Source organism: Felis catus, chromosome B2 (assembly GCF_018350175.1).
Source record: "Felis catus isolate Fca126 chromosome B2, F.catus_Fca126_mat1.0, whole genome shotgun sequence".
NCBI lineage: Eukaryota > Metazoa > Chordata > Mammalia > Carnivora > Felidae > Felis > Felis catus.
In genome coordinates, this window is record NC_058372.1 from 128,628,391 (window position 1) to 128,647,619 (window position 19,229).

General features: G+C 40.5%; 1 protein-coding gene across 18 annotated transcripts in view; it reads left to right on the plus strand.

The window, feature by feature from the left end:
• AIG1 (androgen induced 1) overlaps positions 1 to 19,229 on the plus strand; it is a 248,097-nt gene that overhangs the window by 61,174 nt on the left and 167,694 nt on the right. For 17 of the 18 annotated variants that reach the window (XM_045058128.1, XM_019831327.3, XM_045058131.1 and 14 more), the window contains exon 2: positions 2,147 to 2,302. In XM_045058128.1, coding sequence (XP_044914063.1) covers positions 2,147 to 2,302 — 156 coding nt within the window. Of the gene's footprint in view, positions 1 to 2,146; positions 2,303 to 19,229 lie in introns of those variants that run through there. The other variant, XR_006598351.1, reaches the window with a different exon arrangement.

Here is a 19,229-nt window from a genome sequence, read left to right on the forward strand (position 1 = left end):
TTTTTTGTTTAATGTTTTGTTGTGAGAATGAAAAATTGATATGTACTTAGAACTCCACTATATGGATATAGCACAGTTTGTTTATCCAGTCAAATTGAAACATTAAATCCAAATTTTTGAAGCAATGAATGCAGAAATTAACCTTCACCTGCATATGACTAGAACACACGTATGGCAGTTTCTCTAGCAAATACCCTCGATAGTGAAGTCATTAGATAATAAAGAATGTACATCTTTAAATCACTAGACATTGACAAGTATTCTTCAAAGGGGTTGTTCCAGTTTGCATTCCTACCATAGGGTTTCTGGTTGTTCTACATCCTTATAAACAGTAGTATTGTCAGAATTAAATTGTGAAAATTATATGGTTGAAAAATGCTATCTCACTGTGGTCTACATTTGTGTTTCCCTAGTAATTGATCATATAGAGCCCCTTTTACTATGTCCACAGGCCAAATTGGCATGGAGATTATTATTCCCCAGCCTGGCCACTCCAATTTCTCAAAACCCCTTAGGGTCGACATAAAGATCGAACATCTACAGCGATAAGATATGTTACGGAAAGTTTTCCTAAGTGTGAAATTATTCCCTGAGTCATTAAAATTATTTCTGGTCATCACAACATGATTCTTGCCAACATGCTCAGTTATGGCCATCTCAGCTTCTCCTCCTCTGCTTTTTCTTGTTGTAGAAAGCATAACAATAAACCTTAAGTCATTGAAGCTGAAAGGCAGGCTAAGTTATGAGAAGGAATAGAACTTTAGCTAACATTGGCAAATAATGGCAGGATTTGGTCAACTTGGAATAACGTGGTAATTGTATTATATGTAAAAATACTGCAGGGTTTTTATTTGACTAAGGTCAGCAATGGAATCTCCATTATTTGGAATTTTCAAAATGGCTTAGATAAGAATTTGAACGGAGTGATTTGACAATCCAAGTGTGTCAGCTCTATGCTAAATGGAAGCTGGTAATTTTGAGGGTCCTTCTTCCCTTCGTTTTGTGCCTCAATGAGGAACTCATCCACAGAGCTTTCACAGATCCTTTCCACTGCCAAGATGGAAATTTACCAAAAATTTTTTGTTGTTTTCTAAAGAGGTAGTGAATAAAATTGTATCTTTTGCAAATCTGTCATCAGTGAATTATTTCTGGTAGAGGACACCAGAAAACTTACCCTGAATCTACTCTTGGTGCTAAATGCGTTTGATTTTTGAGCCCAGGGAATATATTTTCTGCCCTTTCCATAATCTGAATGATCATCTGCCAAGCTATATTACAGTATGCTTCCTGCTTCCACCCACAGCTCTGGATCATCGATACTTTTGCTCCCACATTAGGAATTTAACAGATTATTGAATTGTAGTATTTCAATGTCCTCCCCTGAGATAGTGCAAGTTACACGTAGCTGATGTAAGTAATTTAATTTGTAATTTATTTGGGAATGTACAACTGAAAACTTTTTGGGGGAATATGGTATGGGTATCTATGTTTGTATTACTTTGGAAAGATTTTATTTTAGAAGAACAGAAAATCTGAGAAGGAGGTCCTGTCGTTCAGGTTTGACAACAGAAAATCATTCTGTACCAGTTTTGATTATTGCATTCAGTTGATTTCTCTGTGACTCAAGGACTAGAAGCTTTCTACCACTTTCTTTGGTGGAGAACTTTCCAAATCTAGGAGATTAGAGCATTGGAAGTTTTCTTTACATTCAGACAAAAGTGTCTCATTTATTACTCAGGCTACCTTGATTCTTTTCTTTGCACTTCTTAGATGTTTGTTAAACCCTACTAGTCAATGTAATGACCCCACAGATGTGATATTTTAAAAAAATAGACATGTCGTTATGATGTTTGATATTTGACACGGCTTTGTATTGGGCCTCTTTAGACATGTACGTGCATGCAGAGTTTGCATTTGTCCCAAGGTGAGCAAAAACAGAAGCAGTGTTTTTAGGATGAATTTTCTCACCTATGATAGCAAGTTGCAAATATCTTATTCTTTTTTTATTTGTAGGGCCAGCTCTGTAAATACGCTTCTGATCATCTCTTATCCTGTGTCATGTTGCAAAGTTGTAGCTTGTTTGCTGTCCTACAGCTGGGGTCTCTTTAGATCTTATGGACTAACACGAGCTGTTGTCTCCCTCCAGGTCATCCAGGCTGTGTTTTTTGGTATTTGCGTGCTGACTGATCTTTCCAGTCTTCTGACTAGAGGAAGTGGGAACCAAGAACAAGAAAGGCAGCTCAAGAAGCTTATCTCGCTCCGGGACTGGATGTTAGCCGTACTGGCCTTTCCTGTCGGGGTTGTGAGTATGATGTACAATGCATTTAACCATAAAAGAAACTTAAAGGGTCTTATTTCAGACTTCTAAGAGAAAAAAAAAGGGCTCACTTCTAAGAGAAAAAAAAAGGGCTCTAGCAGGTGTCTGTATTAGTCTGCTTAGGGCTGCCATTACAAAGCACCACAGACTGGGGGGGGGGGGCGGGGGGAGAGGGTGGCGCTTAACCAACAGAATTTATTTTCTCACAATTCTAAAGACTAGAAGTCTGAAATCAAGGTGTTCACAGTGTTGACTTTTTTTTTTTCCTGAGACCTCTCTCCTTGGCTTGTACATGGCCTCCTCTCTCTGTGTCCTCACCTGTGTATCCATGTCCTAACCTCCTCTTCCTATAAGGACATCAGCCAGACCAGAGTAGAGCCCATCAATGACCTCATTTGATCTTAATTGCCTCTCTAAAGGCCATTCCTCCAAATATAGTCACTTCTGAGGTACTAGGGGTTAGGACTTAAACATATAAATTCTAGGGAGACACAGTTCAACCCATAACAGCTTCTCTAGCAGCCCAAATTTGAAATGTATGGTCCTTGGGTCTATGACCATTCTAGTGTTTTTGAACTTGAGAGAGAAAGTCAACATTAGCTCATACTGCTTCGTTCACCCAACTGTGCCATTAGCTAATATCATTTAAGTACATGCTGCTTAATGTTTGGGTCTGTTCTGGCTTCATTGATTTTCATTATTTTCAGTTAGATGCCCTCCATTGCTTGACTTCCTTCACAGGTCTGTTAATCGTCCATTGTCTATACATAAACCGTGTTTCTTTAAAAGGCCAGGGCCCCTTGAGATTCTATAGATTGTAACCTGTGGAGAGGCATGAAAAGAGGGAGAAAACTCTTACAGATCGCAAATTGTGAAAATAAGGAAGAGTGTGTTACCTAATTCAAATTCAGACCTTTCATTTGACAACAACACAAGGAGATTATTATAATCTGGTCATACTCCTCTGCTCGTTCCCTCATCTTTTTCCTTTGAAAACCTAAATGGGTGCTCAGATTGAAACCATCTCAGAAATCTCTCAAATTCTGTTACTTAACCCGACAGAATTAGATGCCTTACCTATTGTTTAGTATTTCCTTCTTTGGACTTGACACAGAAAATTCAAATGCTTTCTATCAGAATAGTCATCTAAGAGAAAATTTCCATTGGCACAAAGTATAAAGATTTGTACTCGGTGCATGAAAGAATTATCTGGAATATCCAAGTCTGTGTATTGTTTTGTTTCTTTTTACTGGATTGTTCCCTTGGAATTTCTCTAGGTATGTCATTACCTCTGGAAGTCTTCCTTGGCTAAGAGGAACACAGTAACACAATACAAAAGTAAATAGGAATACAGTATTAACATTTTCTCTTAGCTCTGCCTCTCTCCCTCCGTTGTGTGGTGCCCAACTGTGTTTCTGGGGCTTAAATTGTGCCTCTTGCCACTCTCATCAAAGGCACATTGCATATGCCCTTTAGACATTTTTGACATTACTTTGGCCAGAAACTTTTTGCACCTGCTTAGGACTTGAGATGTTTCTCAGCTTTCAGTGTCCTTCCTGAAGTTAGTCGCGTATGCTTCATGGTTTGTGACAAGAATGGGAGACTTTGTGCTTGCTTATTTGTTTGGTTACATTTGCTGTGTTCCTCTGTTTTCACTAACTTTGTGGTTTTCTCCGTGTTTTGAAAAAGGGAAGAGAAGTAATAATACCTTTAATTTCACACCTCCTTTTAAACTGAGAAGTCATATCACATTCCGTTGCATTTGTATACACCTTTCCCAGGTGGGAAGCTTCACAGAAGAATAATGAATCAGATGAACAGCTTCACTTATTTTTTTAGCTCTTATTTTTTGCTGATATTTTATAGTCCATTTTTTACATTTTTTATAATCTTCCCTGTTAATATATGAGTCACTTTCCTTTTTAGAGCCACTAGCCTTTTCTCTTAACTGAACTTTTGAAGTCTGTCTGTTATATTTCCCTCTGTCTCTCCCTCCCTTTCTCTCTCTCTCTCTGTCTCTCTGGTATTAGGAAGAGTTTTGGGCAATGTTCTCCAGAAATCTCCAGATGTTTCCCACTGTTTCTTACTCTATCATTTGAGTTTTTGCATCCAGTTTCCCGGTTTCTCAAACTAATACACAGAAATGCATCCTGAGGAAAAAAACACAAAAAGAAAAACCAAACCCTGGTAACTAGCTGTTTCCCAGACTCCACTAATTTTATAGCAAAGTCATATTTACAAAGGACCTGAATTTGTCTCTTTATTTGCATTTTAATGCAAACTGGGTTTTTTTCATTAAAACAAAATTTTATGGTTTTTCACCTTTCTTTCCCCAACTTTGTTTCCCAGCTTTCCTTTCCAGTGTGCCCTTACCTTTGCTGTGTCTTGACAGGTTTTCCCTTGCCCCCTCTGTGTCTCTCCCATACCCCGTTTGCTCAGTAGGGTCTGGAATTTCAGTGTGTTTTTTTTTTTTAATTTTTTTTTTCAACGTTTATTTATTTTTGGGACAGAGAGAGACAGAGCATGAACGGGGGAGGGGCAGAGAGAGAAGGAGACACAGAATCGGAAACAGGCTCCAGGCTCTGAGCCATCAGCCCAGAGCCTGACGCGGGGCTCGAACTCACGGACCGCGAGATCGTGACCTGGCTGAAGTCGGACGCTTAACCGACTGCGCCACCCAGGCGCCCCTCAGTGTGGTTTTATCACTGAACTTTTCTCCCTTGTTAAAATGTGAACCCTCCCTGGAGCAGCGCCACTAGGAATCACTTGAAAAGGTGTCATCTTTACTCTTCCTGTGGCTCCTGGCCTGGGAGGGAGGTGCCCAGCCCAGTGGGTTCATTTCATCGGAAGGATGGGAACAGCACTAATGCCTGGAACCTGATTGACGGACATGTCCTTATACCCGTAGGCATCTATAGTGTGACAATGCTTATCATGTATGAAAACAATTAATGATAACATTTGTAATTAAACACCTTTTGCCATATTGACTGACACAGAATCCTAAAGGGCAAAGCACCCAAGCACTCACCTGTGCCTGGAGAGCCTTGGGCATGGCTCGAGCTTCTAGGCAGCAAGGTGCTCAGCCTCGGCTTAGAACCTGCCTGTGGTCCCCCGAGGCCTCCAGGCTCTGGCTGCCAGGTGATTGCCAGCCTCACAGAATTCCACTCCCTCGTGGCTCCTTCGGGCCCCCACCTTTTGTTTGTCAGCCAGAAGTTTGCAGAGAAAGTAAAGTTATTTTTGCTTCCCGATGCAGGGCAGAAAGGCAAGGGGCATGATAAGGGGGCAGAGTGGCACCCTCTACTCTGATTTTCCTGAAGAGACTTCTTAGCCCCAAGCTTTTCCTGTTGCTCCCATTATCTCTCTTTCCTTCTCTCTCTCTCACCTCAACTGCAACTGTGGCAGCAAGAAAGACATGGGTAGGTTATCTAGGACTCGTATTGTCTCCACTAATGCTTCCTCCAATAACGAGGTTAATTGAGAGCTGACAGTAATTGCTTGATGTGGGCATGAAGCAATAAATACGATTTTTGTGACCCATGGACCTAATGCATCTACTTCATGGACTCTTTCTCTCGGATATATAAAAATAATGAAGCATTCCAATCAAAGATAGTTGGCGTAAAGTTTTGTTTGAGCATAACCTTGAAGAAATTAGGCAGTTGCTTGAGTGAGCCTAGCCTGTATCATCCTGATTTGTGCAGATTCCCATAAATGCAAAGCTGGCCTTGATTAGTAACGCTAATGGCCGGAAACCACCACCACTCCCAAAGCCTTGCAACTCATTTTGCAGGGATAACCCATGGGAGGCTCTTCTTACCATGTGCAGTTTATTTCTGAACCCTGTCACCCTTTTAAAGAAGCATTACAAATAACTCTATGACATTATGTGGTCTGGAAGCACTGAAGTTTATTAGGAGCAATCAAACCAAGAATGTCTTTTGTCTCCTGTGAGTTTGTTGACTTTCGTGCTGCAGATACTCTTCTAGTTAAGAGAATAGGCTAAGGCTTTCAACCAACCAACCAACCAACCAACCAACCAACCAACCAAACAAACATACAAACAAGCAAACAAAAAGATAAAGAGGAAGAGGAGCAACAAAATGAGTATGACGGGTATGAAATGGTTTCTCTCAAAAATTCTAAGTGTGTCTCCAACTTTTATCCAAAGCAGCCCATTTAATGGCAAAGAACCATCATACATTTCCCATTCATTCAGGTGCGTGCATCCCATTTATTTGCAGCTTCTTAGCTTCTATGGGACATGGAATCAAATCTCACCACCTCCCCAGTACCTCTTTGTCCCTTCTGTCACTTGACAGAAGGTAGGCTGTCACTAAACTGACCTTGACTGGTTGATGGGTAAAGATGAGGATGTCCCTGTCTGTATAGAGGGGGAGTGGGTCCAAGCAGGGCCTAGAAATTTGGGTTGTTCTAACCAGGGATGGGCATCCAGGGTATCCCCAAGCAAACCAGCATGTGCCAAGATACGTTCTTCTAGAATTTGGGCTTTTTACCTGAGTTTAGTCTCAGTTACTTGTTCAGTAACCATTTCTGGTGTTATAAGTATATTCTTGTAAAGACTTGGTGAAGATTTTATATGTACCAACCTAGTCTAGACTCCTTTAAAACTTGTTTTTGCTTGTGATGGGGACTGTGTGGTACCTGCTCCCTTACGGAATATGGAAAACATAATTTGAAATCTCAAATGCAAACTTAAGGAAAAAGTATCTAGCAGTTATTTTCAAAAAGTGAGTCTTTATTTATTGACATACTAGCTAACTCTGAGCCATTCTTCAGAAAAATTTTGTGAAGCATACAAATTTAGATCATCATATCCCTACAATTTAAAAAACATTGTTTGCCTTTCTGATTTTCAAGTAAGAGATTGGCTTACATGGAAAGCAAACAATTAATATTAATTACTAATATTAATATCTGTTAGTGTAACATAGGAAGGGAATTTGATTCTATTTGAGACTGTATGAAGCCAATGCCTTTTCTTCTGTTTTGATATTAAGGGAAAAAATTTTTAAAGCGCATTATTTACTTTATTCTACAAACTCTGGATTTAATATAAAAATACACTTAATATCCGCTGATCCTCTCTTTATTAAATTTTCACACAGGTACCTAAAACCAAACTCTTTCCTGTTTTGTTTTGTTTTTTTCAAGACTTCATTGATGTTTTACGTTTCTTCAAATGCCCTTTTCCTTTCTCCTCACCTTTGAAGTTAAAAATATAATATCTGCTAGGTCATATTTTATGGTAAAACCCAGTTCATTTGGAGTTGAGGAAACCATGTGCCTTCTCCCTGCACTGAAATGAGTGTGAGTTGGGTTTCCAAAGAGGGAAGATTCACAGATGAGGATTCATTCAAGATCAATAAACAAGAGGGGCGCCTGGGTGGCTCAGTCGGTTGAGCGCCGTCTTCGGCTCAGGTCACGATCTCGCGGTCCGTGAGTTCGAGCCCCGCATCAGGCCCCTGTGCTGACAGCTCAGAGCCCGGAGCCTGTTTCAGATTCTGTGTCTCCCTCTCTCTGACCCTCCCCCATTCATGCTCTGTCTCTCTCTGTCTCAAAAATAAATAAACGTTAAAAAAAATTAAAAAAAAAAAAAGATCAATAAACAAGATTAAGTTTTCCCTCCCCTACCAGGAGAAATACTCAGGAGACTATAATCACCTAACCTAGGTGAGTGGTCTTACCTCATTTTTTGGATTACCTTTTCCAAAGACCAAGGACATGATGTGATTAGACAGATGTATGAGAGGGAACCAGGTTGCTTCTCAACCATCTTAGATATATTTTTTCTCCTCAGTGGAAACCAAAGATTTTTCTGCCTAAGTGACCTATTTGATTTGTACACATTCATGCCAACTCACAGCAGCCAGCTTTCTCAATGCTTGCAAGATAAATTTCTTCCACACAAAAAATAATCACTCTTTAACAATATTTTCTATAGGTGCCCACTTGTAATCACACTACAGTGGAAACCACACATTTATATCCAGAACATTCAAAAGACAGCAGTTCTAGTCAAGTCAATAATGATTTGTGGGTAATGGAGCTTACTAGGTAAGCAGATAGTGCTAAGAGCCAAGATAGCAGGAAGGATGGATCTTGTCCTTCAAGAGTCTCACAGCCTACAGAAGGTGACTTTATAAGCTATATCAACAAGTAAATTAAAAGAAGGCCTGGTGTGTATAAGAGTGCATGGCTCTGAGGTGCAGAAGTAGTCCAGAAGAGGAAGGGATTGATTTTAGTGAGTGGGAGGTCCTGGAAGTCTTCCCAGAAATGATGATATCGGAGCTCTGTTTTGAAGAATGACTACAGACTTATTGGATGTATGAGTTAATGATGCTTTCAGCTGCAAGTAACGGAATACCCACAGCTCTCCACCTGGCTTACTCTTTCAATTCATTCAAGTCTCTGTTCAAATGATTACCTCTCAGAAAAGCTTCCATGAATAATCAATGTAATTAGCCTTCCATTACTCTCAGTCTCTTTGCCTTGCTTTATAGTCTCCATAATGATTACCACTACCTGGCACATTATATGTGTATCCTTTCATTTCTGTAGCATATGTCTCCTCTGACTTGGTACATACCTTATGAGGCCAGGGAGGTTGTGTGTTTGATTTACTGCTGTAACCCAACCATCAGGAGTGATGCCTAAATAATTCAGTATTTATTGAGTGAACATCCATCCATCCAGTTGTGGCTTAAGCAATAAAGATATTTAATATCTCACAAAAGTAGAAACCTGTAAGCAGGTAGTTTCGGGATGACATTGCTCAGTGTTATCATTTGAGACTTAAGCATTTTTTATTGTTCACTTTTTTATCTCCAGAGCATTGGCTTTTTGTCCTTGGACTTGCCACCTACAGTCTCAAGAGGGTTGGCAAAGCCCCAAACATCACCTCCTTCGGAGCCATGTTCAAGGCAGGATGTGGAAGAAGCTCTTGAGGGAGCTCTCTGCATATGTTTGTCTCTTCATCAGACTAATGAATATTTCCTATAGGCCCCGTCAGCAGACCTCCCCATAAGTTTTGTTGGTTAGAACAGTCACATGGGTGGAACCAGTGGCATGGGAGGCTGGGAAAGCAGGTAGAAGAAGGGAATTCACTTACCATGCGGGCTTAAACTAATTCAGATTGATCTTTATAGGTCGGGCACATTGCTGCCCAAACAAAACCAGGAGTTTCAAGAAACATGATAAGTAACAAATATTGAGAATGGCTATGAAATGTAAACTAAGTAAAAACCGACAGGATTTTAAGTAATTTGTTGTTCATCTATGTATGTTTTTATGAAAAATAGATACAGTCAAACTGATGAGACTAATCATGGACATTTTCTGTCTTAGTCAAGAAAAGCATTTTTTTTTCCCATTCATTCTCTGCCAGCACCATTTTTTGTACATTCTCATTAGTATTATTATAAACGACTATCAAAATCTGATATTTGAAGAAGTTGTTCTCAAAGGAAGTCCCATATGTTACACAATTGACTAAATCGTTTCTGTTCAGTTTCTGAAAGTCCATAGATTTGTACGAGGTGGCCCTACATCAGACCAGCAACCCATATATGCAGAAAACCATGTTCAATGAGTAAAATCTTCCTTTAATAGTCCCGTAGAAATTGTAGAGAATGATCATGCACTGGGTGTCATTTCACCAAGTTCCCACTCTCTCTGGGCCAAAGGGCCACAAAAGTATCTCAGGAAATGAAAATACCTTTTTTCCATATTTATATCCATAAGTAAAAAATATATTGGAAGTATGTGATTGAGAAAAGGTAGAATTGATCTCTGGTAACATTAATAATGTGATGCGTATAAAATAGGCATACAATTCCTATTCTCAAAAATAAGACACCCCCCCCCCCCGGCAAATCAGACTCTTTGTAGGCCCTTGTTTCGAGAACCAGGAACAAGTTTCAATATTAGATGCTGATTTAAAAAGAAAAGGAGAAAGGGACACCATTCATTTTTCTTCTTCCTTCTCTGCATATCATTCTTCCTCCTGATCTCTTTCTGTCTTACCTTTCTCCCTCATCCCTCTACCCCAAACCCATCTCCCTCTTTGTAGAAAAAGAAACAACGATTTGCTGTGTGGGTGTTCTGAAATTACTACAGTCCCTGTGGGCGTTTTGAGGTAACTCTTACCTGTTTTAGCTGGATCAAAATGTGCTGTGTCACATCAGCCGACATCAGAAGGAACATTTCCCCCCAAGGAAGGAGCTAGTGGACTTTCCACCCACTCAAGGTTTATTAACTTTTAGTTGTGCCTGTGCGATGACCATGCTAACGATTCGCTTATCTTACCGCAAATAGCCAGTCCTGGATAGGACTTTCATTCATCATGCCTTTTTCTAGCTCTCTTAGGAACAAGAGGTGAGGCATAATTCTGACTTCGGGGCATATGTCAGGGGACAGGTGGGAAAGTGGGAAGACGAGGAGCTGGGGGTCAATGAGGGGAGAGTTTGCGTGGAGCCATAGCTCACAGGTAGCCCTGTGGCCCCACTCACTGTCTCCCACACTCCTCCGAAGAGCAACTCCCAAGTGGTTTCCCTCTTCAGAATGTCCCTTATTCTGTAGGTTACGTCTGTGCTCCATTCACACAAAGGAACACACACACACACTGGGTGTCGGTCTGCACTGCCAGTTTGGTGGACGGGAGGAACATGAAGGGAGCGTGTCCCAGAAGGAACAAGAAGGAGTTCTTCCTTCCCAATCTGCTTTTGTGCACCTCTGGGTGCCCTGCCACTCTGTTCATCATTCACCAGTGGGAGACGGGGGAGGGGTGTAAAATGAGAAGATTCGGAAAATACGTGGTGGCGTGCCCACGTGGGATGGCATGAATGGGGATGAGCTTGCTGTGCCCATTTGTTTGGATCACCTTGCCACTTAATCTGAAGGAAGACCTGTCCCCTCTCTTCACCTTAAAAATCTACACTGGGGGGGGGGGGGCGCCTGGGTGGCTCAGTGGGTTGAGTGTCCGAGTTTGGCTCAGGTCACGATCTCGCAGTTTGTGAGTTGGAGCCCCCCATCGGGCTCTGTGCTGACAGCTCAGAGCCTGGAGCCTGCCTCGGATTCTGTGTCTCCCTCTCTCTCTGCCCCTCCCCTGCTCGCGCTCTGTCTCTGTCTCTCTGAAAAATAAATTTAAAAAAATAAAAAATTTTAAAAATACAAAAGAATGACCTAGTTCACACAAGCACAAATAACTAAACAGGAAGAAGCCTCAGCACTCCCATGCCCGGAAAATAATACAAGCACGCACATGCCGTGGGGATGCTGTCAAAATTAGCATGGAGTGAACAAAGAAAAACAGCCCCTAGATTCATTAATATAGTAACATTTTTGTCTGAATATTCAGAAACGCTACCTGTACCTCCTTCCTGCTGCGATTACCTTAGAGTTTTAAAGAAGACACATACCCAGAGGCGTTTGCTATTGCCTTTCTTTTTTGTTTCCAGCCTGTGAAAGAGCAGTTACATTTGCACCTACTGACACTTCTCATCATCTTCCTTCCCATAGAGGCAAAACCCACAAACAACTCAAGAGGCTGGAAGAAATCTCATAATGAGCACCAACTTATGCTGCATGCTACTGGGGGACAGACACAGTGCTAAGGGCTTTACTTTAATTGTGTATTGAATCCTCATAGCCCCCAAAGGTAGAAATTACCATCATTCCTACTTCACAGAAGATGCTTGTATTTTACAGTTTTACAGATGGGGTTTCCCGTTTACAGTTGCTTGCCTGAGGTCCACGGTTAGTCAGTGGTGCAACCAGGACTTCAACCCCGACTCTGACAAATGGGGTGCTTGCTCTTAGCAAGTGCTCTAAACTTTTTGACAAGCCAGACCTAACTTTGCTTTTCATGATTTGCCTAATAGGTATTTTTAGCTATGTACATAAGCTCTGACCACAATTTCTAATTTAGGAGAATGCATCAGAATAAGAAAGGGAGTTATGCAGAATCTGGATCAAAAGCCACTGTTTATCATTTTCCTTGAGGCTATTGAACAAAAGCTGTTCATTTGTGCATATTATTGTTCCCGTTTCATGTATTATTTCACACCATGGATCAATGGTTTTATATAGTTTTACAGGCCAGTTTGCAAAGTACAGATTTGGGCCCAAACAATAACATCTTTCCTGCCTTGTCTTCTTGTTTCAGCCGCTGAGTACAGATTTAAGCTACCACACTTATCCAATGTGCTTGTTTTTAATATGTGAAAGTCAGGTTTTATCGACATAATTAGCTATGTTTTTAGAAATGGTTACCAAATGTATCCAGTGTCATCTGTAAATCATCTCTGGGCTTCCAAGAAAGCACAGTTCGTAGCTACACAATATTTTTGGCAAGAAATGATCCAGCACATTCTATATGGGTATCCTAACAAATGAACTGTGCCTACCCAGCAAATATTCTACTAAGAATTCCTGAAAGCCATTTTGTTCTGCTTTATCAAGAGAGGGTTTTCAGTCAAATCTGCTTTTCTTTTTAAATTTACAATTTGTACCTCTACCTGCTTTCAACAAGGATTTGAGGTGGTCTAAGTCAAATCAGTTCATCAATGTGATCCAGTCTCCTGGGCCTCAGCATCGTTCAGCCGAGGCTGCCTGTTAATAATCTTGCCTTCTTGGATAAGTGTCTTCTCTATTTTGTTGCAGGATACACAGAATAACTTGTTTGTACATTTTATCTTGCAAAGCCAGGCAAGCTAGGAAAATAGGGAGAAATCTTCAAAAGGCTTTCTGGAAAATTTATTGAGTGCCACGCACCGGTCACTATGTTAAATGCTCTCACGCAATTTTACTTACTCTCAAAGGGGATCTTACAAAAGCAAGAGGCAGTAGGAAGCTTAGTCATCCCCGAGGCTGTGATACCAGCACAGAACGGGCTCCCTGAGGGCAGGCAAGATGTTGCCACACCCTCCGGCCATAGGTTCTTGCTTTGTTCAGCCCTACCGGCCATAATGGACCTGGTCAGTAATGTTTGATGAATGCTTTGTGCTTGAAGAGTCTCCAGCAAAAACCGGGAATGAGGAAGGAAAAAGAAAGAAAGCACTAGGGAAAAAGAATCATCCACAGGAAGTAGATTTTCTTCAGTTCTCCTGGCTACTTTTGCAGGTCAGCATCAGAACACATGTTTCTCCCCTATTTGACACCTTCTTGAAGGGCTGATCATCAAAGTAATTAGTTTACTATAACCTCCTGGCTCTTAATTGACAAGAAGTGGTCCTCAACCAAAAAAAAAAAAAAAAAAAAAGCAAAAATCCATAATTGATCAGCAATTCTAGAGGGGCTTAAGCAGATGACAAAAAATTCAGGTGGATGAAATGCCAGAACAAACTCCTGATGTGCTGTTGGTCAGACCGAGGGCTGACGCTCAGGCTGCATATATGCCTCTTAGAGCCATTTTGGTTCCAAAGATGAACTTTTGTTTGTTGACTCCTTGCACTTTATTTACACAGCATAGATCATCATAGAATAGTGTAAAGGGCAAAAACAAAAGTCCACACAAATTTCCACAATGAACATTTATTACTTTCATAATAAGAAAATCTCACATGTATTCTCATTTGCAAATGTATTATCATTTACAGATGTTTATGCTCCATATTTAAAACTTAAATTGTTCATAGAGGAAGAGATAAGATTGATACCTAGTTCATCTGATGCTAAAACGCAAATGCACCAACCTTTCTAAAAGTTCTTTCCGCATTGCAAACTGCACAGAAATGTCACGTATTTTCCTACTTGGTTTGTGCGTACAATCTAAACTAAACAAAACACAGGAAACCTTAGCCATTTTCCTCTCCTATCTCCATAGCAATTCAGAGAGAGTGAAGCGGCCATTTGTGGGTGTCCCAGTATGCTAGGACTGTACTCAAAGGTCACTGTAGCCCAGGACCAAAGACCCAGACACACAATTTTGTCAGTCTATTTAAGGTAATCCTTCTCTCAGTAAATGAATTCATGCTAACTAATTGTTTGCAGACTAAAGTTTAGCCCAGAAAGATGATCGAGTAATTTATAATTACCAAGAAAAATTGTCAGACTAGAATCTGCATAAACTCTCTCCAAACCAGAACAATTTGCAGAAGACAAAGGGCAGCCAGATTTCTAGGTGAACTCAAATTCAAAGCAAGACACAGTAATTGGATGATATTAGTTGCAGCTGGTCAAATTACTACAGTCTGATGTGTCCTTTTGCACCAGAGGGACTGACTTGCTGGGTAGACTGGAATGCTATCTTGGGTGGCCAGAGTTGTGCCTGTCCTCCATACAAAGCTGGAGACCCATTCTTGCTCTTTTATACCCATAAACCGAACCCACTATGATGATCACTTTACCCTTGTTCACATATGCTTCTTGGGCAGCCTGTAATTTAATCAGGCTTCAAATTCCACTGTTATAATAGTATTCTGGTCAGGCCATTGTGATACTATACCCAAGGCACTGAGTATAAGCCGTCGTTGATCCATAGCCACCTAACACAGGATGCTTCTACAAAAGGATGTTCTAATTACTTAATTAACTTCTATTAAATTAGATTTTTCTTAATTTTATTCTCAGGTGGTAACTTTAAGTTGTAGCTGGATGTCTCTCCTGTGTACTTATAGCTGCCTTGTGGATATTCATTTTAATGTAATCGCATCTAATAACAGACTACAGTTCCCTTTTATTAAAAAAGCAAGAGAGATACAGAGAGCAAGAGTTTGATTATTCAGTGATTTTATGATGACAAGAGGTCTGAATAGTTCTTTGAAAAATAAATTGCTATCAATGCTAATTGATTAGCAGTGTTTCTCTAACATAATAAAAATAGTCTTGTGCGAGGTTTACGGATATGTTTACCTATATCATTTGATGTCACTTGACAGAGGGAAAGGCCTCTTGCTCAATTTATTTGGAGTGGAATTCAATTTAAAATGGATAGATTTAGGGGCGCCTGGGTGGCTCACTTAAGTGCCCAACTCTTGATTTCAGCTCAGGTCATGATCTCACATCTCGTGAGTTCGAACCCCACATCAGGCTCTGCGCTGACAGCATGGAGCCTGCTTGGGATGCTCTTTCTCTCTGTGTCCCTCCTCTGCTCTCTCTCTCTCAAGATAAATAAATAAACTTGAAAAAAAGAATTTTAAAATGGATCAATTTAAAACTTTGAATCAATAAAAGGAAGGTTAGTTATGAGAATGCAAAAATGACCCACCTTATGTGGTGATCTCACCTGTGTGAGGTATAAGGTGATCAGATGTCGTCAAAAGAGCATGAGCCTTGGAGACAGACCTGGATTTTAATTCTGGATCCACCACTTTCTAATGCAGATTTCATAGATTCCCAAAATCTTGGTTGTCTAACATGAAGAGTGGGCTCAACAACACCTAACTCACTTGGGTTATTGTGAAGGACAATGAAAGACACAGAGTATCTAGAACAGTGTTTAGCTGGATGACACATAAACAGCATCAGTTTCTTTGCATTTGCCCTAAAAATGGCCTCATATCACAGAGAATGTCCTGTGAGATGAGAGCATCTTTTAACAAAGTAGTATGCTGCCCCATCGCAAACACTCATTCGAAAGGTTAGAGGCTACAAGTTCTTGAAATTCCAAGAGTATGTTTGGAGGTGCCATCCAAAATCCCAGAAGGAGCTCTTATGGTTCATGAAGGCAGCAGAAGGTAGAGGGAAAGAGTCAAATATTGGTAAAAGGCTTCAGGGGAAAATAATGTACTGTTGGTGGGGTTTATGTCATAAGTTAGAAATGAGTCCGCTCACCCACAATTTCCAACACAGTTCACCTGGAAATTGTGTAGGTGGTGGATACACATTTTCTGGTGAGAATCAGTAACCACTGAACCAGAGGGTTGAAATTTGCACAAAAGAGGAAAAAAATGATCTCTTATAAGATCTTCCATGTCCTTAAAATTTTCACCAGATAAAGTTATCTGTGTTATTATTAATGAATATTCAGTTTGTTTCCAATTTTTTAGCAGTTCTGGGCAATACTGCCCTGAACATTCTTGTACATTCTCCTGTTCCACATGTGTAAGAGATTCTCCAGGAAAAAACAAACAAACAAACAAACTTCCTAAACGGGATGCTGCGATGAAATACAGGTGTGCCAAGATGCATTGATCCCCTCCACCCAGGAGAATCTGAGCATGGTCTGGGGTGCCATACTCCCTAACAAGGAGTATTCTTATTATTATTTGCTGAGAATTCTTATCAAGAATGATTGCCACATTTTATCAGGTCCCCCTGCACCTGTAAAGGTGCTTCACTGATCCTTTCTTGTATGTTTGTTTTCTATTTCATTAATCATCTGGCTATTCTTTGCTGCCTTATGAAGATGTATACCTCACTCATTAATTTTTATGCATTTTTCTTTTCTCCTATAAGTATAGAAGCCTCCAAATTTCCCTCAGTTAACACGTTAACTACATCCCACAAGAATTGTATCTGCCATTTTTATTACTGTTTGTCTATAATATTTGCTACAGTCCATTCTGATTTTGTGTTCTATCCCTAAGTTTTTAAAGTATGTTTTCATATTTCCAAATATATACGCATTTTTATGTGTCTATTATTGATTTCAGACTCAACTGCATTTTGACCAGAAGCTATGATCAGTGAGATGCCAATACTCTGAAATTTTTTGAACTTACTTTTTGGTTTAAATGGTGGCATATTTTGATATTCCTAATGAACTTAAAAAGAACACATGTTTCAGATCGCTACATCTTCCCAAAAGCCCATATCAGTCCACAAACCTACATGATTGCCATCTTAAGGTTCTGATGGCTATTTTATGGTTATGAATTTTCAGGGTAATTTTTCTTTCTCTTTCTTCTCAATACAGAGCTAAGATTCTAGCAGGCATTTTTTCTTTTCTTTTTTTTTAAATGTTTATTTCTGAGGCAGAGAGAGACAGAGCATGAGTGTGGGAGGGGCAGAGAGAGAGGGAGACACAGAATCCGAAGCAGGCTCCAGACTCTGAGCTGTCAGCACAGAGCCTGACGCGGGGCTCAAACTCACAAACTGTGAGATCTTGACCTAAGCTGAAGTCGGTCACTCAACCAACTGAGCCACCCAGGCGCCCCAAGGCATGTTTTCTTATTACCCTGTTCTCTGCTGAGTTGAGGGTCACCCTTTCACTGAAGGAGTAACCCTCTGGGGTACCAGCTTTAGGCAGAGGAGTGGGTCCCCCACCTTGGGCAGTCTTTATCTCCTATCTCCTGAATTCCACAGGGCATCAAGAGATAAGCTCAGGGTCACTGTGGTTTGACAGATACTTCTGGAGGACAGCTGGCCTCTGTGCTTGCTGCTGTCTTGGGATTCTCACTCACTTTATTTTGACATCTACAGTTTCATTACTTTTTGTGACATAGTGGTTTATTTTGAAAGGTGCTTCATGCTTCCTGGGTATGTTATGAAACAACAAAACCAAGGTTATATAGTATGATATGTATATTTAAGAAAGGGAGACACACATACACAAATGAACATATGGGAATTTATATGTGTGGATGTATGCCTGTTGTCTGGTATTTGCAGAAAGAAACATTGAAAGGATGAAAGAGAAACAATACATTGTCACCTGAATATGTTATGAAGCTTTTTTTTTTTTTTTTTTTTTGATGGTGGCAGTTTTCATTGGGAGAGTAAGTTCAGAGCATTTATTCCACCAGCTGGATATATAAGTAAGTTCTAATTCCCTTTTTACACATGTCTTATCTAGAGAATGGGCTCACCTGTGGCTCCTACTGAATCTCCTTTATATCAGTGTCTCAATAATAGAAGTTACCTCACCTTGAAGTTTCTTTTCAAGAAGTGGTTGTGCCAGATACCTCAGGGTTAACCTCTACCATTGTGGAGATAAAGAACATCAACTGTTTCCATGTGTTTATCAGCTCCAGCTCCATTACTATGCATTTTACTGGAGTACTTGATTGTCTTTTTCATCCCATCTGTGCAGTTGGCTATAATCTTTGTAGTTGCCCATCTGAGTCTCAACTATTCCTGATTCTTGCTTATCATATCAGTTGGACCTTAGTAGTTCTTTTCCCCTATTTCATCCATTGATGGGTGACCAGAAAGTAGAACAGACAGTTTCCCCCTTAGGGGCTCATCTTCCCTTACACCCTACCCCCTCACAGTGCATACCACCTTCCTAACCAGGCCCCCCACCGCCAGGACACTCTCAATGCAGTATGAAAAACACTTTCAAAAGAAGGCTGCTACCACCGGAAGTCATCCCCGGGCAATTTGGGTTCACTTAATGGGAAATAGAAGTGAACGAAAAAGTGATCATTTCCATTTCCATGTTTCAGTCATTGTTGAAACAGATCAAACAGAGATGCCTGAGAACTGAAAAGAGACAGAACCAGAAGAATGTGGACTGATTGGTGTGGTTTCAGCCTGGAGGCACAGGGATGACACAGGGCATGACCCTGGGCGAAAGAGTCTGAGGATGTCAGGTCAGAGGCACCCCGCCCCATAAGCTGGTATTCTGGGGGAAGACTCACATCCCAAAGATGACATGAGAGTAATTAGACGGGAGCTTATTAAGTAAGCTTTGAGGAAGGAAGAAGGGTGCATGGCTCCAAGGTGCAAGACAAGACCTGAATATCAGTTAAGACCAGCAAATAGTCTACTTCTCTATCCTGTGAATATGAATTTGCCAGAGGGAAGACGTACTTGGCCAAGTAATTGTTGTTGAGATGCTTGAGATTCCACTAATGCATTTATTACTAGCGAAGACAAGAATGATTCTCCTGATTTGTTCTGCATCCCATGCTACTGTCCTATGGCTTTGTATGTCATGGCTGATCCAGAAGAGCAGCTTGGAGATTTTTCTCCACATGTCACCATCTTTCTTTTTCTTTTGATTTTT